Genomic DNA, 24,703 nt, shown 5'->3' with positions numbered 1-24,703 from the left:
TTAACTTGGACCCATAGGAGAGCATTGGCAGTGGTGGTAAGTTCCCAGTTTCTGGATGTATTTTAGATAGCAGCAGGAGACAGACAAATCTTTAGGCAGATAGGGGCGGTGAAACCCAACCTTCACACCAAACACAGTTTAAAGCCGAAAACCCATGTACAAGTCTCAGATAAATCCACAGACCGGATTGGGAACCACTCTTCCCATGTGAGGTGCTTTCCTCTGGTTGATCCCCACCCTTCACCTATTTTACATATTCCTACCCTTCCCTAATTGGTTTTTGACACTGTTGTGCCCATCTTTGAGTGGTGCCTTTTTTTAGCCTTTTTTACATACTAACAAACCCATCAGCACATATGCCCCCGTTCTGAGTCCATAAAAACCCTTGACTCAGCCAGACCATGGTACTGTCCACCTTTGGGTGGTGGGGGAGGAACTACCTGACTCTGGGTAAGGGGGCTGCCCAGCTTGGGTCTCCTTTTCTGCTGAGAGCTGTTTCTTCACTCAACAAGATTCTTTGCCTTGTTCACCCACTGGCTGTCAGTGTAACCTCATTCTCCTTGGATGTGGGGCAAGAACTTGGGACCTGCCAAACAGCAAGTAGGAATAGAGCTGCAGCCCTGTAGCACTCCCTTCCCAGTCACCAAGCAAGGGGAGAAGGAGCTGCTTGGCTCCACATGCCCCCTTAAGTCAGGCTGTGGATGGTGGAACTAAAATAGCTAACACACCCCCATTTACCAGGCATCTCTAAGTTTTCAGGCACCACCATGACCCCTTCATCTGGACACTGGAGTCACTTGTGACATGCCTGGTCCAGCCACAAACCCCACATGGAGCCCGCACCTGTGCCAGTGATTGGAGCAGCCAGCTGGAGCCCATGCTCACTCACATACCCCCTCACTCTGTGGGCTGACTGTGCAGTCACAGTGGCCATGGGATCCAGTCCAGGTTGCATATCAAACACAGCCCAACAGGCCGAATGGGCAGGGTACCTCCTGCCACAAGCCCAGGGCGAGCAAGGCCCAGGCAGGAGCATTGCCAGCCACGGAGGCCTCCAACTGGCAAAATGCACAGAAAAAAATGCTGTGTCATTTTGAAGGCAGTGTCTATATTATTTCCTGAGGAATTGGATGTGGGTTATGAAAAGGCCGAAGAAAACGGAATCAAATGTGACTCTCAGTTTCTTAGTCTGAGCAACAGAAAGGATGAAGTGCAGTGTGGAAGACTAGGACTATAGAAAGAGTTTGAGGTGGACGGAGTCAAGGCATTGGATTTTCAACATGCTAAACCTGATATGTATTTTAGAAAATCAAGTGGAGATGCTGACTTAGCAATTGGAATGTACATATCTGAAGTTCAGATGACAGATCTTTGCTAGAGATGTAAATAAATAAATGGGTAAGATAAATGGGTATCATTACAATATAGATGAAATTTACAGCCACTTGAGTAGATAACATTATCAAGAGAAGAAATGTAAATACAGACAAAAAGATGATCAAAGACTGACTACCTGGACCTTCCAAAATTAAGAGATTAAAGAGAAACCAGTTCACAAGACTGAGGAGTAACCAATAAAATAAAATAGATTGCAGGATCCTGGAAGCCAAGTGATGAAAGTATATCAAGAAGAAGAGAGTGGCAATTATACCAAACCCTACTGATAGATTAAATAAGATGAAGACTAAGAATTACCACAAATGTATGTCATTAAATAAATAGCATATAGTCACAGAAGATATAGCATATTGTTTTCAATTGTTTGTTACTTGGTATAAATTAAAATCACAAGAGAGAATTTGAAAGGGAGCCAGAGCATATTGTGTAGAAATAATAAGTTATTTAGGCTAAGGGAAGAGTATGGTAACCAGACCTCAGAGTCAGAAATGACACTGAAATTTAATAAACATTCTTCTCTAGCAATCAGACCTTGGGCAATTCACTTAATATCTCTAATTTTTGTCACCAAAATATGAGGTGGAACTTTTAGGGTACCTGCACCTCCACATTTCCGTGATTTGAAAATAACACCCAGAGTCCTACCACTCAATAACATTATTCACTCCGTTAATTTAATACACAGATTTCAAATTAAGAATTGCATATGTGCAACCTTAGTCTCTTGGTATTTTAAGCAAAGGAAATTGAAGAAGAAGAAATGTGACTGACAAACTCATGCCTATTTCCCATCAGTTGTTTACCTTTAGGGGACATACAACTTTAGAGTTACGATTAAACATTAAATGTTCCAGGGCTACAAATTTACTCACAAATGGTAGCTTTCTTATTTCTTTGTGAATAAATTGCACTTTCTCATATGCCTCTAGCTTTTTGTTATCAAGAAAAAAAGCCCTAATATTTAATCTAAAGTGGCAAATTTAATCTCTGTAATACTTCGAATAGTGAATGTGGGTGCATGTTCAATCTCATTCATACTTTTATTGGGTTAAGTATTTGACTCTCAGATTTTGGCCATCTTCCTCCTTTCTCTCTAAGAAGGCAATTGGTAGAGAGATGTGTGTGTGTGGTTAATGAAATATCTTGGGAACAGGAAGGTCACTGTGTCCTTAGATCAAGATATTGCCCACATTTTTGCTGGTCTTGACTATGGAATAGCAATTCTTGGCAATTCTGGACAAGAACATATGAGGTGTCAATGACCAGCATATGAGCATTTATCAGTGTTAGCTGCCAAGATAAGCCACTGATTTAACTTATGATCTTTTCTCTGTCTCACTTTGGTCAGAGCCAAACTGACCAGTTTGGTCAGAGTAACCTTTCAGGATGATTTAGCCTCACCTTTACTCTCATGGGAGCTGAAGACTCCCTTAAAGGTCTAGCTGTGTCTCCCACACAGTTCAAGTCAATGTGGTCTATCCTGTAGCCCTTGACTGCTGGAACACTGTCCCTGCCATGGTCATAAACAACTCAATCTGGCAAGCTTCCCCACAGGTTCTCAGCTAGATTACAAGTTCCTCCACATGTAAGAAATTTGGGATTCCATTCATACTACTTAGGGATTGAGGTTAATTCAAGGAAGTTGTGTTCAAGACCTCCCTGTGCCCAATCTTGCTGTCTCACTGGGTTCACTACACTGTGGCTATTTCCAGTGTCCTAAAAGATGATAGAGCTAGGCACAGTGGCTTATGCCTGTCACCCCAATATTTTGAGAGGCTGACACAGAAGAATCGCTTGAGGCCAGGAGTTCAAGACCAGTCCACCTTGTCAATATGGCGAGATCCCCTTTCTGAGAAAAAAAATTAGCTAATCATGGTGGTACATGCCTGTGGTCCAAGCTACTCGGGAGGCTGAGGCAGGAGGATTGCTTGAGTCCAGGAGGTTGAGATTACAGTGAACTATGATCATGCCACTGCATTCTAACCTGTGCAATGGAGTAAGGCCCTGTCTCAAAAAAAAAAAAAGATAGAAGCAGAAACTACTGTACTTTCAGTGTTCTCTTAACATAATTGGAGTGAGAAAGCCTCCCCTCTATATCTGGACCCAAAAGAAACAGTTCATTAGACTGATAACATGCCTCCCTACCTCTTTCTCCCCACTGGCCCTCATAACCCTCAGGAATCAATGTTCCCTGCATTGGTTAGTGCCCCTTCCCTCCTGTTTGAAATGATCAGTTGGACCATGTCTGTTCTCTAAATGATAATAGAGTGAGAGTTAAACAGATTTACAAAATATTCTAACTGCACAAAGTCTGAATTTCATTACTATTTTGTTGTACAAGTCCTATTGTGCAAGTCAGAGATGGACCTTCTCTGCATTTTAGCTCTAACAATGTTAACACTCATTTCTAACACCCACTTCCATGGTCAGGCAGTGGATACTCAGTTTGATAAGGGAGAAGATACTGCACAGAGACTTGGAAAACTGAAAAATGTCTCAATGTCTTTCAAACATTACTAATGCTGCAAAGAAAAAGTAAAATAAAATAATGCACATTTTAAGAGAACACCTTATATACTATCTTCTAAAGTATTCAGGAAATCAGGAAATGAACACTTACTCCAAATAATAATAGAAGTTCCTTAGGAACAATCAGAATGTTTAGTAGTTCAAGGATTTTGGTCCCACTAATCCTATATGAGTTGCTGACTAAGAACATTTACATGGAAAACCTGTGCTTACTTTACAGGGGACCAGAGAGGAAGGATATGCAGACCCTGCTATGGCTGCTCAGGATGCAATGGTAACTAGAGCCAGTTCTCAGACTGACTGCAAAGAACCTTGGTTAAAATGGGCTGGAGTGGTTCTGATGCTACTTCTCTGCTGGCTAATGTTCCAGGTCCTATGGGAAGCCTGTCAGCAGAAGACGGGGGAGCACAAAACCATGCTGCAAATGATCCTGTGCAACAAGAGCTACCAGCAGCTGTGGCTGGGTAATTATTAACTGGGGTTCTTTCCGGCTACTCGACCTATTATATAACAAAAAGAAGGTGGTTTACTAGAAGCAAAAATGATATATTACAAGGGAATAGAGGAAAGTCAGTTACCTCAAAGGTACTTATTTTGAATTTTGTTTATAAGATGTGCCTTATTTAATGACATTCCTAAGGGATAAGTATTTCCTTAATATTTTTTCCAATAACTTTCAAATACTGAGCATTTTAAAAATTGTATCTGTATTTGATGGAGTACTTATTCAAATATATTAGCTATTTCTTATTAGGTATATTATATGTTGTCTTGCAAAAATGTATAGTAAATATAGTTAAACCAGTCAATACTGCATCAAAGTCATTATTATTGATGTCATGAATTCTGCAATATTGATAGAACCTTATTGGTTTTAGAGAGTGCACTCATGTTAGTTTGCCCTTTGTTTATTCCCTAAGCTACAGTATCTTTCTTTTTCTTTTATTAAAAACAAATTTTGTTTTTTCTATATAAAATGCACAAATGGCTGAAAATTTTCAACAGATGGCCTACCCTACCCCAATCCCACATCTGGACTTTACAAGTCAATGAGACATTACCTGCCTTAATGATAATCATATAATAATATGAAAAGACATCTTCTTGCTTCTAACTTTTAGTAAGAATGGATGAGAACTAAAGTTGCCTGGGATAGTCAGATAACTAAGTTCTTGAAATAAGGAATCTTAATTTAACACAATTCTAAATTAGTAAACCCTAGTCTACAACCATAAAGTTGATTTCATCTTTCTCAGAATGTTCTTTATAGATACTTTGACTGCTATTTTAATCATCACAGAGAGGACTTTTACACTTAATTCTCATATTTAAGCTCTAGTAGGAAGTTTGTTGTTGACATAGGCCTATTATATATGTCCTAAATAACTGGTCCATAAATAATGGCTTGCTGTGTGCTTCCTCTCAATTTAAATCAGCAGTGAGTTAGTGGGTCTCACTGGAGGTGGCATTTGTTCCCCAGGAGAAGAGAATAATAACAGGTCTTTGAAGTTCAAGATTTATGATGACTCTACTAAGAGTATCTGTATTTGTTTCAATAGTATTTATAGTAAACAGAATTGGTAGCAATAGTACTTTTAATTATTTTATGGAAAATATGGATTTTTAGTATGTGTAACAATGTATAATATTTTCAAAATCTCCTTTGAATTACATCAATTTGTTGAAGTTTTTCAGGAATTTCAAAATATTTCTGGGCAAGACATGGTAGATGCCATTAATGAATGTTATGATGGATACTTTCAGCAGCTGTTGGTTGCAATTGGTAAGTAATAATTTATTTGAAGTACAGCATTTTATTTCTCAATAAATGCTGAGTGGCTGTGAATAAACTAAAGACGCAGGAGTAAGCTCTTGATCGAGTCATTTTTTCCCTTGAATTTTATTATTTAAAAGGACGTAAACTCCATAGGGGAAGAGTACATCAGTTACTAATAAAATGCACTGAACTGGCAACTTGATGACTTTAATGAACTGATACTCCTCCCTAACAGCTAGTTCAACTTTCATACCAGAAAACACATCATTCTCAGGTATTTTCTCTTCGGAATTGGCTTCTCACACTGTTCAATCCATTTTATCTTTACTGACTTCCATTCCCTTGCTCAAGAGCAGAGAAATACTTAACAGTGTGCTTTTCTTCTCTTTAGGAGGTAAAGGATTTTTTAGTGACCATTACTAACAAATTTTGGTTTAGGAGTAAATCCTACCATAAAAGAGATTTACTAAGTAGTGATTTTCCTAAGGCTATTGTGATAGTGGCACACCTCTTTCTCCTTCCTAAGAAATAATATCCCTCCATAGAGGACAAAACCGGGCTAGTTATCCAGAAAAACTACAATAGAACTACCTGTGCAATAGAACTACCTTTGTCTTGTACTGTGCTGTGAGTTGACAGTACACATTTCGGGGATGACCAAAGGGGGTCATTGTGAAATATCTCCATTGAAGGCACAGTCAAGTAATCACTTAGATACTAGTTGAATAAATGAATATTGTGATTTTCCATCCTTGAATGGCAGAGGCATACATGAGTGTGACAGCTGAGAGATAAAGGAACTTTTGTAGCTTATCCAGTAAAGACGTCTCAAGCTAGGGTTCCATGTAAACAGTTTGATGAAGCCCCTAAAATAGTATGCAAGAAATGACTATTAATAACTGTGTATTTTTTCTGAGACTGTCACATTTATTCCAGAAAATTCTCTACAAAATTTAATAACCACATACCACATCAAAATCCTTCAATTTATAAACAATGCCTAAGGAAATTAACTGCCTCAAAGCCTATCAGCTGATTAGTAACAAAGTTATGACTAAAACTCATAATATCCAAATCTCAAGATAGCTTTCTTTCCACTGTAGACCCCTGCCACAAAGCAGTGCACATAAGAGAGGAAGTGGTGGACATTATTAATGGCAGAAAACATTTCAACTGATTTATTCACTCAGTAGACATTTATTGAGCACCTACTGTTCTAGACACTGACTTAGGCACTGCAGATAGAACAATGAAACAACAAAAACAGCAAAAGTCACTGCCTTCAAGGAGGTAATAAAGACTAGTGACTCAAGAGTGATTATGATGTTTCATGTATTAAAAATGAAAGAAAAGATGAGGGTATAATCTCACAACCTAAAATAATTACTTAAACTACTAGGGAAACACTGTTATGATGATTTCATTCTAGCTAGAAATTATAGCCTCTCATACATTATCCATTCATGTATTAATTTGTTAACCTATTCAAATAAACATTACCGAAAGTTTATGATCATCAACTGACTTCCAGCAAGGATAACTGTTGACCAGGCTCTAGGCTGTTCTAATTGCCTTAGCAGTTTTTATTAGATGACTTCTAAAACTGGTCTAGACCAGTTGCGGTCCATACAGTTTCTCCTTCAGAGCCTTCAGGTCTACTCACAAATCTATAAGTTACTAAAAATAGTATTCAAATAGATGAACAAATTACATGGGAGCTATATCATATTGAATCCTACAATGATGATAATAATAATCTATAATAGTGGTAATAACCTAGGTTTCTTTGAAGCTCTTTTGATTTAATTTTCAGATAAAGATGATAAAGTTTTCTTCATTAGGCTACATGAAGGAACTAACAAGAGTTCCAACAGACAGAAATAGACCAAGTGAAAATCTGCATGACTCATTATAATGTTGTTGCTTTATATTTTTTTCCTGTGGCTTATAGTGTTACCATTATTGTAAGTGTTGACATTATAATACAATGTAAGAATTGTAACAGGAAAAGTGCTATTGTTTCTCAAATTCTGACAAAAATGTGTGTTTTCACTCTCAATGTTTCTTCTTCTCTGATTTCTCCTAGTTCTCTGTGTTCGAGACAAACCAGCCTATTTTGCTTATAGATTATATAGTGCAATTCATGTAAGTAAGACTCATATATTTTTAAAATTTCTCCAGAAATTGTGTCTGTCAAAGGATTAATTTTACTTCCATGATTTAAATATTCATTACCATTTTTGAACTTGTATGTACAAAGAAAATACACCCAAGTGAAAAAAAATGGTTTAGACACCAAAAATAAGACATATCCGATAAAAATAATGCTCTGCTTTCTGTATCAAATTTAGGGAACCATATTTGGGGTATATATCCCCGTGTTCTTTAGAGGTTATTTAACATCTGCAGAAACTGGTAAATTCAAATGTCTTTGTATATTTCCAAAGATCCCCACATCGGACTTTATGCAAGTACAAAACATATGGCAGTAAGCAGAAAATGTCAAAATATTACAAACTCTCAGCAAGAAATTGCCACGTTCCTGAAGTTTCAATACACGAAATTATATCAATGGATATTTTCAAACACTGTGTTATTTTCAAAAACTATTTAAAGTGACAACTAGAAAACCATAAAGTCTAAATCTATTTTTGTAATTAAATGGGAATGTATTTCATACTTCAGTGCGTTATTCAGTCACACATACTTTGGGGCATTATTATTTTTTATTTATTTATTTGTTTGTTTATTTATTTTGAGATGGAGTCTGGCTCTGTCTCTCAGGCTGGAGTGCAGTGGCGCAATCCCGGCTCACTGAAACCTCCGCCTCCTGGGTTCAGGCCATTCTCCTGCCTCAGCCTCCCGAGTACCTGAGACTTCAGGCGCCCGCCACCACGCCCGGCGAATTTTGTTTTGCATTTTTAGTAGAGATGGGATTTCACCGTGTTAGCCAGGATGGTCTCGATCTCCTGACCTCATGATCCGCCCGCCTCCGCCTCCCAGAGTGCTGGGATTACAGGCGTGAGCCACCGCGCCCGGCCTGGAGCATTCGTTTTTTAAAAAACACTTAAGTGCATCACATAATGCACAACTTATCCATATGTACACGAAACATAGTTAGAAAAGGAAAGTCTTGGCGGGGCGCAGCGGCTCACGCCTGTAATCGGCTCACGCCTGTAATCTCAGCACTTTGGGAGGCTGACGCAGGCGGATCACGAGGTCAGGAGATCGAGACCATCCTGGCTAACACAGTGAAACCCGGTCTCTACCAAAAATACAAAAAATTCGCCGGGCAGTCGTTGCAAGCGCCTGTAGTCCCAGCTACTCAGGAGGCGGAGGCAGAAGAATGGCGTGAACCCGGGAGGCGGAGCTTGCAGTGAGCCGAGATAGAGCCACTGCACTCCAGCCTGGGCGTTAGAGGGATACTGTGTCTCAAAAAAAAAAAAAAAAAAAGAGGAAAAGAAAGCCTCATACAGATAATTACACACATGTCATAGCCTTGAAAACTCAAAGAAAATGATTAAAAATACATCCAATAATACAGTAATTTTAATAACCAGTTTTATCCTCAAAGTAAATTTAACAGATATACTTCTTAAAAGTAGCCAGCATGCTGGGTAAATATGTTAATAGTCAGAAATATGTTATTATATATCTTCTGCAATGTATTGCTCATTTATGCAAAGGAAGAACCTGGGTAACCCCAGAACACAAAAGGAAAATCAATGCTCACAGTCTTGCTTCTCTTTTATTCTCTTTTCTGGGAGAAACAGTTGATTTGGTTAAACATTTGTTTGAAATAGTGTATTGGGAAATGCTATAGGATGATTTCAATCGTTTCTTTCTCAAAGAACCAACCACTACAACAGTATGAAGCTTCTCTTGTGAATGACTATGGGAAAATAATCACAATTACCTTGATTCCAATTATGCACAAATTCAAGGCTACTTATTCTAATAATACATGAAAACTGTATTTTTGCTGTGTATGTGTTATAAGGCAAAAGGAAGATATGTGTATTCACAAGTGGTTTGTAGGTACAGAGAAGGAGTGTATATTCAAGCAATGTAATTTTTGATACAATAAGACCTCAAATGTCAAATATTTGTTAAAAAGCTGCTTTAATCACTTCTGAACCAAAGATATATTCTGTGTTCTTCTCCAGTGCACTTTAAGTGAATGATCTACATTTTAAATTTGAATACTTGGTTAGATCATTCATTTTAACCACCTCAAATTATGAAAAGTTTATTAGTAATATACATCCAAAACATTCAGGCTTCAAAAATTAGATTCTGTTTTCTGGCCACTAGATGTCACGATTACTCTGTTTGGAAAGACAATTTGAAACTGATTTGTTAGGGTGTAGTATTTGGGGGGCTAGCATTCAGACATTTATTTTGTATTTTTCTGCATTTGAATTTAAATCAGCAAATATTTGAAGCACCCAGAATTCTAATTTTTATAATTTCTCAATAATGACCAGAAAATAAAATTAAAATGTTATTGCTCTCTTACACAAATCAATGCCCATCTGACAGAGCTCAGAATGTCTTCCCCTCCAAGGAAGAATTCTTACCGAGAAGGACCACAGGATCAGATTTATAGTTTATAATGCAGTGTGAGCGGGACAGTGTGAAGGCTGACAAGACTAAAAAGGGGGAGCAACTATTGCAGAATCAGGGTGAAATGATAAGGGTCAGAGTCAAGGTGGTGGCACTGGAATAGAGAGCACAAGGCATTCAGAAAATAGAAGAGAATAATTCAATGTCAGCATGCAGTAAGGGAGAGCGAGAAGTGACAGAAATGACTTAGGATCTGAGCCACTCAGGATCTGAGCCACAGCCGGTGATGCCAGTGTTGGAAGAACTCAGGAAGAAGAGAAAATGACTACGGTAAAGGGGTGTATCCACTTGGGACAGACTGACTTTTAATACACTGTCTTCTCATTTCCCCCACTTTTCTGTATCTTTTAGGACTTTGGTTTCCATAATAAAACTGTAATCAGGATTATCATTGCCAGAAGTGAAATAGACCTGCTGACCATAAGGAAACGATACAAAGAGCGATATGGAAAATCCCTATTTCATGATATCAGAGTAAGTCTCCGACATATGATTTATTTGGACCCACATTTCCTCCTTTTTGAAACTGAGATAAAAGCTCTCGTTCAAATAACTTCATGGCAGAGTCTAAAAAGGTAACTATTCAGACAGGGATAACCTACTTTTTTCCTCTACACAGTCTTTAGAACATCAACAGGTGCTAACTTAGAAAACCCTTTACCTTGGCCAGGCGCGGTGGCTCATGCCTGTAATCCCAGCACTTTGGGAGGCCAAGGCGGACGGATCACGAGGTCAGGAGATCGAGACCATCCTGGCTAACACAGTGAAACCCCGTCTCTACTAAAACTACAAAAAAATTAGCCGAGCATAGTGGCGGGCACCTGTAGTCCCAGCTACTTGGGAGGCTGAGGCAGGAGAATCGCTTGAACTCGGGAGGCGGAGGTTTCAGTGAGTCGAGATCGCGCCACTGCCCTCCAGCCTGGGTGACAGAGTGAGACTCCATCTCGAAAAAAGAAAAAGAAAAAAGAAAAAAAGAAAACCCTTTACCTCAGCGACAGAACTTATTCCTCTTTGATGTGTTTTACCCAGAAGCATTGATGCAGTCATGTGAAATATTAATTCTCTGTAATTGTGCTTAAAGAGCTAAATTCTGAAGTGTGATCAGGCTCAGGAAAAATATACATTGCAAAAGGCTGCATTACTTATGAAGAGGTTTCTTAAATCAGTTCAGCTTGCCTCTCATTGTCATAGAAGGCAGGGCAGTCAGTCAAATATCATAAACTGCTAATTCGGAGGGACTTAATGTTCCTAGCTCTGTACAACTCTACATATCCTTATCCCTTTAGCCCTTGAAGGGCAAAGGAGCAATGATTCAGTACTGAACAAGCCAGTGTTTTCATTCTGATACTTTTAAACTTCACCCTGCATTTTGATAAAACCTAACAACTCTCAGAATATATAGGACTATTTACCTAACTGAGAGTCTAGTGGAAAATGAAAATGCTTGGCACCTTGTTCAAAAAAGTTTAAAGAATTTCGAGACGGTGAAAGCAGAGCATTAAACCAAGCTGAGCACAGGGACATGAGAATAGAGCTTAACTTATATTTTGCCCAGAGCTAAGAGCTGTTACCTTGTTCACATTGTTTTCTACTGGAATTTGTAATTGCAAGAAGCAGTGCTTTAGTTTATTGCAAGAGTAATCTAGAAGCAACCTAAAGCCCAAGAGATCACATAACACAGAAGACTTTGTAGGCCTCTGGAGAGCTGAAATGGTTTCTAAGAGGAAGAGTTGATGGAGCAGTTAAGAGAAATCTTATTCCTTCTTCTTTGATAAAACTCTCCTACAGCTACCTTCAAAACTCTAAACTCTTTTAGTGATGAGAAATGCATGGCACAATTCACTTTCTAAATGAATAAATTAGTTCTTAGGCACTTATTATAATTAATCACAGCCGCCTCAAAGTCTGCTAATATGAAAATGTAATTAATGCAACTTTACTATGTGCATTTAAAGTACTGAATTATCATTACATGACTTTGTGCCAAAGCACCTTAATATGAAAGTTGATACTTAACAAAGAAACATTTTATAATAATATTTATTTATTACTACCATTGATTTTGGAAAATATAGAAATTATAGAAGACCATTACAAGAAAATTAAAATTGCCCTAATTTTCTACATATACTCATTAATAAACTTTTATGCTGCTTTGGTCTGTGGGTTTGTGTCTCCCCGAAATATATCTGCTAAAATTCTAACCCCAAAGTGATGATATTAGGAGGTGGGGCCTTTGTGAGGTGATTAGGTCATGAAGGTGGAGCCCATGAATGGGATTAATGTCCTTATAGGCCGAAGAGATCACCTTTGTCCCTTCTGCCATGTAAGCTTAGAATGAGAAGAAGGCTGTCTGTGAGAGACAGGCACTGAGCAGGCACCACATCTGTTTGATCTTGGTCTTGCTAGCCTCTAGAGCTGTTAGAAATAAATTCCTATTGTTTATAAGTCACCCAGTTTATGGTACTTTTGTCACAGCTGCCAGAACACACTAAGGTACTTTCGGTCATTTTCTAAAACTATATAAATAATAATATGTTTTGCTATGTAAAGGAGTATTTTTACTGAATCATGGTATTCTACTGTATAAGCTATAAAGTACACAAACTACCTCACATTATTATACATTGCTTCTCAGTTTTTCACTATTATATGTAACATTATGGTGTATATATTTTTAGCACAAAACTTTGTGCTTATCAATGATTGATGGTAACTTTTTAAATATATATTTCTTGAGGTAGAATTATTACTGCATTAATAATTATAAACATTTTTAAATCTTTTGAGACATATTCATTTGTTCTCCACATTCTACATTCATTTATAACAATCATAATAATAATATTAGGGCACATCTTCCTAAAGTTGAGGAGAATATTTTATTCTAAGGCAAGTTATTGTTCTTATAAATACACATTCAAGTTCAACCAGCTTTATATAAACCACATACTACTGACTCTAACCAGATCATCATTCTTCAGCAACTTTCAGTGGGAATAGTACTTAGGACGTGTTAAATCTTTATAAGTTCAGAAAGGCTAATGGTCCATGGCTCTTTCATAGTGCAGTTCAGAGGAATTATGCTTCATTTTTAGAACTATTATGACATTTTATTTCAAATATATTTTTTCTTTTCAGAATTTTGCTTCAGGGCATTATGAGAAAGCACTGCTTGCCATCTGTGCTGGTGATGCTGAGGACTACTAAAATGAAGAGGACTTGGAGTATTGTGCACTCCTCTTTCTAGATACTTCCAAATAGAGATTTTCTCATAAAATTGTACTGTTCATGGCACTATAACAAAACTATACAATCATATTTTCTATCTTTGAAATTATTCTAAGCCAAAGAAAACTATGAATGAAAGTATATGATACTGAATTTGCCTAATATCCTGAATTTGCCTACTATCTAATCAGCAATTAAATAAATTGTGCATGATGGCATAATAGAAAAATCGCATTGGAATAGATTTTATTTAAATGTGAGCCATGAAAACCTACAACAAGAGAGTCTGCTCAAGGCTGTCTTTATCATGATTTGAAAGACCAAGGAAAATGTAGTGTGACCATCCTTGTTTGGGGAATTTTTGAGACTCCTGTACAATTATGATAAAGCTAGAGTGATCATCTAAAGCAGGCTTTAAAAATAAGTAAAGATGTAAACCAGCAAAATGCAACTGGGCATGGTGGCTCATGCCTATAATCCTAGCACTTTGGGAGGCCAAGGCAGGCAGATCACTAGGTCATGAGCCATGGTCAGACCAGCCTGACCAACATGGTGAAACCCCGTCTCTACTAAAAATACAAAAATTAGCCAGGCATAGTGGCAGGTGCCTGTACTCCCAGTTAGTTAGGAGGCTGAGGCAGGAGAATCACTTGAACCTGGGAGGCAGAGGTTGTGGTGAGCTGAGATCACACCACTGCACTCCAGCCTGGGCAACAGAGCAAGACTCTGTCTCAAAAAAAAAATTATATATATATATATAAACCAGCAAAATGCAGCCAGATATATGGTTGCCTGGATTAGATGTATAAGAGATTTGGGTGTAAAAATTGTGTGTGTGTGCACGTGTGTGTGTTTGGCTTCCAGCTGTTTTTTTTTGTTGTTGTTGTTTGTTTTTTTTTTTTTTTTTTTTTTTTTGAGGCAGTACTTAATCAACTACTTGCCCAAGCTATGTGAGAAAAGCCATTTCTCTCTGTTTCTATCTTCTCCTTTTAACAACAGCCTCCATGACTTTTGGAAGTTATGATATGCTTTGTGCCATCAGTAGAGCATGGTCTCTTCTGTCTCTCAAGGTTCAGAAAGTTAGGAGTGACAAAGGAAAAATACTCACTGAGATCAGATTTGGGGAATAACCTAAACTGATGCCACAATCTAGTCAGGACTGGAACCAGAGGCAGGGTGGGTGAGGGTAACCTGGAACCAAAAGGAAGAAAATTATTATCCTGAAAACACATGAAAGTGTAAAATTTGCTAGTAAAGCAAACACACAAATGAGGAGGAGAAAGGAGTCACATGGTACCACCACCGAAAAACAGCAAACCACAAGAATAAACAGGAAAAAAAAAGAAAGAATGTACAAAACAACCAGTAAACAAGTAACACTATGACAAGAACAAAACCTCATATCAGTAATAACCTTGGATATAAACAGATTAAATTCTCTACTGAAAAGATATACACTGGCTGAAAGGATAAAATGGCCGGGCGCGGTGGCTCAAGCCTGTAATCCCAGCACTTTGGGAGGCCGAGACGGGTGGATCACGAGGTCAGGAGTTCGAGAACATCCTGGCTAACACAGTGAAACCCCATCTCTACTAAAAATACAAAAAAAAAAACTAGCCGGGCGAGGTGGCGGGCGCCTGTAGTCCCAGCTACTCAGGAGGCTGAGGCAGGAGAATGGTGTAAACCCGGGAGGCGGAGCTTGCAGTGAGCTGAGATCCAGCCACTGCACTCCAGCCTGGGCGACAGAGCGAGACTCCGTCTCAAAAAAAAAAAAAAAAAAGATCTGACTATATGCTGCCTACAAGAAATGCACTTCACCTATAAAGACACAGAAAGATGGAAAATAAAGCTATGGAAAAGGTATTTCAAGCAAACAGAAACCCAAAGCAAGCAGAATTTATATACATAAAATAGATTTATATACATAAAATTTATATACATAAAATAGACTTTATATCAAAAAGTAAAAAAAAAAAAAAGACTACATAAGTCATTTCACAATAATAAAGGAAGCAATCCAGTGAAAGGAAATGACATTCTAAATATGTATGTACTCAACATTAGAGCACCCAGATTCACAGAGTAAATACTACCAGATCTAAACAGAGAGATGAACTCCAATATAATAATATTGCAAGAATCCAACATCCCACCCTTAGCATTAGGTAGATCATTGAGAAATAACAAAGAAACTAAATCCTATTTACAGTAGCTGCAAAAAAATGCCTGTGAATAAATTTAATGAAGGAAGTGAAAGATTTCTACTAGGAAAACTACAAAACAATGATGAAAAATTAAAGAGGAGAAATGGAAAGATACTATGTGCTCATGGATCAGAAGAATTAATATCATTAAAATGATTATATAATGCAAAGCAATAGACAGATTCAATTCAATCCCTATCAAAACACCAATGTCAGTTTTTACAAAAATAGAAAAAATTAGCCTGACATTTGTATTAATCAAAATGAGCCAGAAAAGCTAAAATGATCCTGAGCAAAAAACAAAGGCAGAGACATCACAATACCTGACTTCCCAACATATTACAAGGCTATAGTAACCAAAACAACATTGTATTAATGTAAAAATAGACATATAGACCAAAAAAACAGAATAGAAGCTCAAGAAATAAATCTATATATTTACAGTCAATTGAGCTTCAACAAAGCCATGAGGAGCATACACTGGGGAAAAGATAACTTCTTCAATAAATGGCACATTAAAAAAAAAAAAATGGCTAGCCATATGCAGAAGAATGAGACTAGACCTCTATGTCATGTACAAAAATCAACTTAAGATGGACTAACGACTTAAATGTGATACCTGAAACTATAAAACTACCAGAAGAATACATAGGGAAAACTCTTCAGGACATTGGTCCATGCAACGATTTTATGGCTAAAACCTCAAAATCACAAGCAACAAAACCCAAAATAGACAAAAGGGACTATATTAAACTAAAAAGCTTCTGCACAGCAAAAGAAACAATAAGTGAAGAGACAACCACTTGAATAGAAGAAACTGTTTGCAAACTACTCATTCAAAAGGGGGCTAATATCCAGAATATATAAGGAATTCAAACAACTGAACAGTAAAAACCCAATAGTCCCATTAAAAATTTGGCTAAGACATAAATAGATATTTCTCAAAAGAAGAAATACAAGTGGCCAAGAGGTATATGACAAAATGCTCAAGATCACTAATCATCAGGGAAATGCAAGTCAAAACCACAATAAGATATCACCTCACCTCCGTTACAATGGCTTTTATTTAAAAATCACAAAATAACAGATGCTGGTGAGAATGCAGAGAAAAGGGAACTATTAAACACTGTCAGTGAAATGTAAATTATGCAGCCACTATAAAAAGCAGTGTGGAGATTTCGCAATAAACTAAAAATAGTACTACTGTATCCAGAATTGGTGGGTTCTTGGTCTTGTTGACTTCAAGAATGAAGCGCGGACCCTCACAGTGTTAACAGTTCTTAAAGATGGTGTTTCCAGAGTTTGTTCCTGCAGATGTTCAGATGTGTCCAGAGTTTCTTCCTTCTGGTGGGTTTTGTGGTCTCACTGACTTCAGGAGTGAAGCTGCAGACCTTCATGGTGAGTGTTACAGCTCTTAAAGGCAGTGCATCTGGAGGTGTTTGTTCCTTCTGGTGGGTTCGTGGTCTCTCTGGCCTCAGGAGTGAAGCTGCAGACCTTCGTGGTGAGTGTTACAGTTCATAAAGGTGGCACATCTGGAGTTGTTCATTCCTCCTGTCCGGAGTTGCTCATCCCTCCCAGTGGGTTTGTGGTCTCACTGGCTTCAGAAGTGAAGCTGCAGACCTTCCTGGTGAGTGTTACAAATCATAAAGGTGGTGTGGACCCAAAGAGTAAGCAGCAGCAAGATTTATTGCAAAGAGCAAAAGAACAAAGCGTCCACAGCATGGAGAGGGCCCGAGTGGGTTGCAGCTGCTGGCTCCGGTGGCCTACTTTTATTCCCTTATTTGGCCCCACCCACATCCTGCTGATTGGTCCATACAGAGAGTTAATTGGTCCATTTTAGAGACAGGTGATTGGTCCATTTTACAGAGAGCTGATTGGTCCGTTTTGACAGAGTGCTGATTGGTCTGTTTACAAACATTTAGCTAGACACAGAGTGCTGATTGGTGCGTTTACAATCCTTCAGCTAGACACAAAAGTTCTACAAGTCCCCACCAGATTAGCTAGACACAGAGCACTGATTGGTGCATTTACAAACCTTTATTTAGACACAGAGTGCTGATTGGTGCATTTACAAACCTTTAGCTAGACACAGAGTGCTGATTGGTGTGTCTACAGTCCTTCAGCTAGACAGAAAAGTTCTCCAAGTCCCAGCCAGCACCTCTCACTGGCACTCACTGTGGGGCTTTGCAGCACCTAGCCCGGGCACTCTGGCAGCCCAGAGGGAGCTTGTCCCCCGATCAAGCCCAGCAGGCACTGGCTGGCCACAAGTGCGGGGCTTGCCGAGCCCATCCTCACCTGGAACCCATGCCAGCCCATGAGTGCCATGGGCCCCAGCTCCAGCCCACGCCTCTCTCTTCACACTTCCCTGCAAGGAGAGGGAGCCAGCTCCAGCCTCAGCCAGCCCAGAGAGGGGCCCTCATAGCACAGCGGCAGGCTGAAGGACTCCTCGCATGTGGCCTGAGCAGATGCCGAGGCTGAGGAGGTGCGGAGAGCGAGCGAGCACTGCTAGCACGTTGTCCTGTCTCACTTCTACATGATCCAGAAATCCCACTGAGAGGTGAAGCCAGTTGGATTTCTTGGGTCGAGTGGGGACTTGGAGAACTTTTCTGTCTTACAAGAAGATTGTAAAACGCACCAATCGGCTGGGTGTGGTGGCTCACATCTGTAATCCCAGCACTTTAGCAGGCCGAGGTGGGCGGATCACAAGGTCAGGAGATTGAGACCATCCTGGCTAACACAGTGAAACCCTCCTCTACTAAAAATACAAAAATTTAGCCAGGCATGATGGTGGGCAACTGTAGTCCCAGCTACTCGGGAAGCTGAGGCAGGAGAATGGCATGAACCTGGGAGGTGGAGCTTGCAGTGAGCCGAGATCACACCACTACACTCCAGGCTGGGCAAAAGAGTGAGACTTCAAAAAAAAAAAAAAAAAAAAAAAAAGCACCAATCAGCACTCTGAAGCTAGCAAGAGGTTTGTAAAATGCACCAATCAGTGCTCTGTAAAATACAACAATCAGCATTCTGTAAAATGGACCAATCAGTGCTCTGTAAAATGGACCAATCAGCAGGATTCTAAAAGTAACCAATCATGGGGAGGATTGAGAAAAGGGCATTCTGATAGGGCAGAAACAGGATATGGGAGGGGAAAAATAAGGGAATAAAACCTGGCCACCCCAGCCAGCAGCAGCAACCTGCGCGGGTCCCTTTCCATGTTGTGGAAGCTTTATTCTTTTGCTCTTCATGATAAATCTTGCCGCTACTCACTTGTTGGGTATGTGCCATCTTTAAGAGCTGTAACACTTACTGCGAAGGTCTGCGGCTCCATTCTTGAAGTGAGCGAGACCAAGAACCCACCAGAAGGAACCAACTCTGGACACATCACTACTGAATATTTATCCAAAGGAAAATAAATCGGTATATCAGAGGGATGCTGGCATTCACAGTTATTGTATCACTGTTCACAATAGCAAAGATATGGAATCAACTTGGTGTGTATCAATAGATGACTTAATTAAGAAAATGTGGCATAAACACACAATAGAATACTACTTGGCCATAGAAAAAGAATGAAATCACATCATTTGCAGCAACATGAATGGAACTGGAGGTTATTATACTAAGTGAAATAAGTCAGACACAGAAAGACAGATACCGCATCTTCTCATTCATATGTGGGAGTTAAGAAACTTGATCTCATTAACATGGATAATAAAATGCTAGATACCAGAGAGTGGGAAAGGTGGGTAGGTACGAGGCTGTATAAAGAGATGTTGGTTAATGGGTATTAACACGCAATTAGATGGAAAAAAATAAGTCCTAATGTTTGGTAGCAGACTATGATGACTAAGTAAGAATATTGTGATAAAACTTGAAATGATACCAAAACATAGAAATGATAAATACGCAAGGTGACAGATACCCCAAGTACCCTGATGTTGAAACCAACCTAATAGTCCCATATACTGTTCTTTTGATAAACATAGAAATTGATCCTTCTGGTCTTAAAGCTTGAAGCTTATATTTGTTTTATCTGAGTTCCTTCCTTTGGACAGGATTTTCAGGCCTCTCAGAAAAGTATCAAAGAACTGAAACTCACCAGATCACAGCACCAGTTGTCAGACTTCTCATTCATGATGATGGCTTCCTTGCCCCTCCTTAGTTCCCATTTTCTTATGCATGGTTACATTTCTTCCCTGCTATATAAACCTATAGTCAGTCAGGGAGATGAATTTGAGACTCAGCTCCCATCTGCTTGGCTGCAGCACCAAATTAAAGCCTTATTCCTTGGCAGTACTCATCATCTCAGTGATTGGCTTTCTGTGCAGTGAACATTAGGGCCAGGACAAAACCCTTGGTTTTTCAGTAACAATGGGACCATTACATATTCTATCCCTGTAACAAACACTCACATATACTCCATAAATATGTTAAATATTATATATCAAGGAAAGAAAAATAATGGATAACTAGGTAACATGATCAAATTAATTTGCATCATTATGGTAATAATTTTACTATCTGTATCTTAAAACATTATGTTGTATACCTTACATATATACGTTCAAATTTATTTTCAAAAATAGAAGGAAGATATATTTCAAAAACATTAGAAAATGAGAAGGGATCAAAATGATAAAACATAAAAACCAATGGAAATAAAAGGAAGTAGCAATTGAGAAAATGAGGAACAATAATAGTATAAGACTAAAAATCCATATTAGTAATTACTTTAAATGTAAATGGTTTAAACACTCCAAAGGTAGACATTGGCAGAATAGATTTAAAAAATAAACATAATCCAATATATATGGTCTGAAAAGACTCCTTTTAGATTCCAAAGCACAAAGAGGCTGGAAGTATAATGATGTGAAAAGATATTCTATGCAAACAGCAAATAAAAGAGATTTTGGTTGGCTATACTAATATCAGATTTAATCAAAATCTAATAACATAGATTTTCGGTCAGAAACTGTTGTAGATTCTGTGGTGACCTGGCAGTGTTGCCACACAGGCATTTTAGTTGCAGGCAAGAGACTGGAGTGCCTGGCCTGGAGCTGGGTAGGGGCCTCCACAGCCAGAACTGTGGAAAGCATTTCAGCAGTAGGTGTTGGAATTGTATGCTACCCTGTTGCAATCCTGGGGAATGAGGAGTACTTCTAAAGCTGCAGTTTCTCCTGGATAGTGAGATTTGCAGCCAGGGCAAGTTTAGTAATCTGGAATCAGTCTGCATGTGCCATTTCTTGGTGCCCCAGCCTGCTATCCTGAGATCATGATGCAATGGGGTCCACACCACTCCACTCACAGGCAGAATTTCAGACTCTTGGAGCATCTATTTGATTGGATGAGCAGCCTAAGCTACCCTGTCCTTCATAGACATAGATTGTGGTGCAGTCAGGCCCTCTCTACTTCATGCCCAGACAGATGTCCATGCATGCAGGGTACCCATTCACCTGCTTCAGCAGCCTGAGCTGCCCCACCCTTCCTGGGCATAAATTGTGGTCTAGCATGGCTCTCTGCTCCATGTCTAGCCAAAGCTCCAGGTATTCAGAGAATCTACTTGCCCGATTCAGCAGCCTGAGTTGCCTCATCCCTGCTGTGCAGAGATCTTGGTAGAGTGGGGGACTTCTTGCTTCATGTCCAAGCAGATTTCCATGCACTCAGAGCACCATGCTTACCTGGATCAACATCCTGACTTGCCCAGTCCTTCCTGTACAGATATTCTGGTGCATGGAGGCCCTCTTTGCTTCATACCCAGGCAAATCTCCAGACATTCAGAGTACCCACTCATCTGGTTCAGTAGCCTGAACCACCCCACTGTTCCTGGACATAGATTATGATGCAGTGAGCACCTCCCCACTCTGTCCCCAGGAAGATCTCCAGGAATTCAGAGCACCAATTCACCTGTATTACCATCCCAAGCTGCCCCACCCTTCCTGTACAGACAACCTGGTGCAGGGGAGGTCCTCTCTGCTCCACATCCAGGTAGATCTCCAGGTACCCAGAGCACCTTCTTTCCTCAAATAGGAGCTTAAGCCACCCTCCATCCCCACGCAGAAAACTTGGAGCCAAGGAGATTTCCCAGCTCCATGCCTAGGCACACCTCTGGGCACCTGGTGGCCACCCACTGGACTCTCTCTTGGCATTGGCCCTGTGCCTGACATCGGGGGATAGGTAGGTGAGCCTGCCTAGTCTGTCCCCATCTCTTGTAGCCCCTGTCCCCTGCCTCCAGGGCTGAGCAGGGAACTCAAATAAATGTGCATTCCATGAATCAGCCCTTTGCCTGAGGCAAGAGAGCCTCTGCCAGAATATAAGGATCAAGTATATACAAAGTTGTGTTGGCTGCAGCTGGCTCTTTTCTATAAGCACCATATACCATCTTGTAGGCAGAAATGCAAAGTCTAATATAAAACTTGTGGAAGGAAGTAAATAGGGCTATAGAAGAAAACCCAAAAGACCCTATTCAGCATTCTCTACAGTCACACCCCCTAGGGAGATAGGGAAGAGAAAAAGAAAGAAAAAAAGCCAATAATATTATAGGAAAAGAAATAAAACACAAAAAATCCTACCTACACAAGATAATTACAAATATTGGAAGTGCCAGCATCTCCAGATGAAAAGAACCCAGTGCAAGAATTCTGGCATCATGAAAATCTAATTGTAGTAACACCACCAAAGAATTGCACCAGCCCTCTAGCAATGGTCACTAGACAAAATGGAAACTAAGAAATGACAAGTTAAGAACTGAAAGCATGGATTGCAAAGAAGCTTAATGAGATCCAAGACAAGGGTAAAAATCAACACAAAACAAATTCTATAGCAACCCAGTAAAGATAGGAAAACATTAACGTATTTTTTAAAAATCAATCAGAGCTCCTGGAATTGAAAACTTCATTTATGGAATTTCAAAATACAATTGAAAGCTTTAAAGCTTTATTAATAGAATAGAATAGAATAGAATAGAATAGAATAGAATAGAATAGAATAAAAGGAAGAGATAATATCAGAGCTTGAAGATTGGTTGTTCAGACTAACTGAGTCAAAAAAAATAAGGTAAAATAATTTTTAAAAATGAACCAAGTCTTTGAGACTTTGGGATCCCACACACATTTAAACCAACCAAACTTATACATTTTGGCATTTTTGAAAGAGAAGGAGAAAAAGTAAACAGCAAGAACAACATATTTGAAGGAATAATTCAAACAAATTTCCTGGCTGGGCACAGTAACTCACACCTGTAATCCCAGCACTTTCAGAGGCCAAGGCGGGTGGATCACAAGGTCAGGAGATCGAGACAATCCTGGCTAACATGATGAAACCTTGTCTTTACTAAAAATACACAAAATTAGCCAGGCGTGGTGGTGGGCACCTGTAGTCCCAGCTACTCAGGAGGCTGAGGCAGGAGAATGGCGTGAACCCAGGAGGCGGAGCTTGCAGTGAGTAGAGATCACACCACTGCACTCCAGCATGGGCAACAGAGCGAGACTCCATCTCAAAAAAAAAAAAAAAAAGAAAGAAAGAAAGAAAAAAAAGTTCCCTAATCTTGCTAGATAGGTAGACATCCAGATACAAGAAATAGAAAGAACACCTGTGGGATACTATACAAAATGAAAATCACCAAGGTATAGTCACCAGACCATCCAAGGTCAACAGTAAAGAAAATATCTTAAAGACAGCTACAGAGAAGGGACAGGTCACTTACAAAAAGAACCACATCAGGCTAACAGTAGACTTCTCAACAGAAACTTACAATCCATGAGAGACCACAGGACTATTTTCACCATTCTTAAAAACAACAAATTACAACAAAGATTTTATATCCTGCCAAATTAAACTCCATAAATGAAGAAGAAATATTTTCCAGACAAGTAAGAACCAAGGGAATGTGTGATCACTAGACCAGGCTTTGAAGAGATCCTTAGGGGAGTTCTAAACATGGAAACAAAAGAATGATACATCCTGCCACAAAAACACACTTAAGTATACAGTGAACACATAAAGCAACCACATAACAGAAACTTACAAAACAACCAATTAACAACTTCATAATAGAATCAAAACCTCACATATCAATTTTAACTTTGAATGTAAGTGGTCTAAATGTCCCACTTAAAAGGCACACAGTGGCAAGTTGGATTAAAAACAAGACCCATTTGTCTGCTGTTGTAAGAGACCCATTTCATGTGTAATGACACCAGTAAGCTCAAAGTAAAAAGTTGGAGAAACATTCTCCATGCAAAAGGAAAGCAAAAAAGAGCAGGGTCGCTAGTATTCTATCAGATAAAACAGATTTTAAACCAACAACAGTAAAAAATGACAAAGAAAGGCACTATAATGATAAAGGGCTTAAATCAACAAGAAGACTTAGCTATCTTAAACATGTATGCACCCAACATTAAAGCAGCCAGTTTAAAAAAACAAATATGAATACTTCCAGACCTACAAAAAGACTTAAACATTTACATGATAATGGTGCAGGACTTCAACACCCCACTGACAGCATTAGAAAGATAATCAAGGCTGAAAATTAACAAAATATTAGGGACTTAAAGTCAGCATTTGACAAATTTGACCTAATAGACATCTACAGAAGACTACACTCATCAACCATAGAACACACATTCTTCTCATCTGCACATGGAACATACTCCAAGATCAACGACATGCTTGGCCATTAAGCAAGTGTTGATAAATTAAAAAAAAAAAAATTGAAATATCAACCATACTTTCAGTCCACAGTGAAATAAAAATAGAAATAAATAACAAGAAGGTATCTTAAAACACACCATTACATGAACATTAAACAACTTGCTCCTGAATGACTTTGGGATAAACAATGAAATTAAGGCAGAAATAAAAAAATTCTTTGAAATAAATGAAAACAAAGACTCAACATACAAAAATATTTGGGATGCAGTGAAAGCAACATTAAGAGGAAAGC

General features: G+C 39.0%; 2 protein-coding genes across 8 annotated transcripts in view; one reads left to right on the top strand and one right to left on the bottom strand.

Annotated features, from left to right (window-relative positions):
• Positions 1-13,784, top strand: part of ANXA10 (annexin A10) — a 101,404-nt gene extending 87,620 nt beyond the window's left edge. The window contains exons 7-12 of the mRNA XM_023228706.1: positions 4,148-4,201; positions 4,298-4,391; positions 5,615-5,710; positions 7,791-7,849; positions 10,682-10,804; positions 13,472-13,784. Coding sequence (XP_023084474.1) covers positions 4,148-4,201; positions 4,298-4,391; positions 5,615-5,710; positions 7,791-7,849; positions 10,682-10,804; positions 13,472-13,540 — 495 coding nt within the window. The 3' untranslated portion in view covers positions 13,541-13,784. The remainder of the gene's footprint in view (positions 1-4,147; positions 4,202-4,297; positions 4,392-5,614; positions 5,711-7,790; positions 7,850-10,681; positions 10,805-13,471) is intronic.
• The window catches only part of DDX60 (DExD/H-box helicase 60), a 145,119-nt gene that overhangs the window by 1,346 nt on the left and 119,070 nt on the right, over positions 1-24,703 (bottom strand). For 5 of the 7 annotated variants that reach the window (XM_023228650.2, XM_023228669.2, XM_023228660.2 and 2 more), the window contains one exon: positions 14,512-14,752. In XM_023228650.2, the coding sequence (XP_023084418.2) occupies positions 14,551-14,752 (202 nt within the window). In that variant the 3' untranslated portion in view covers positions 14,512-14,550. Of the gene's footprint in view, positions 1-6,517; positions 6,571-14,511; positions 14,753-24,703 lie in introns of those variants that run through there. The other 2 variants (XM_023228685.2, XM_023228678.2) reach the window with 2 other exon arrangements.

This window comes from Piliocolobus tephrosceles, chromosome 3, assembly GCF_002776525.5.
Source record: "Piliocolobus tephrosceles isolate RC106 chromosome 3, ASM277652v3, whole genome shotgun sequence".
In the NCBI taxonomy this organism is placed as follows: domain Eukaryota; kingdom Metazoa; phylum Chordata; class Mammalia; order Primates; family Cercopithecidae; genus Piliocolobus; species Piliocolobus tephrosceles.
The sequence above is the reverse complement of the archived record's forward strand: the minus strand, read 5'-3'. Positions and strand labels throughout refer to the sequence as shown.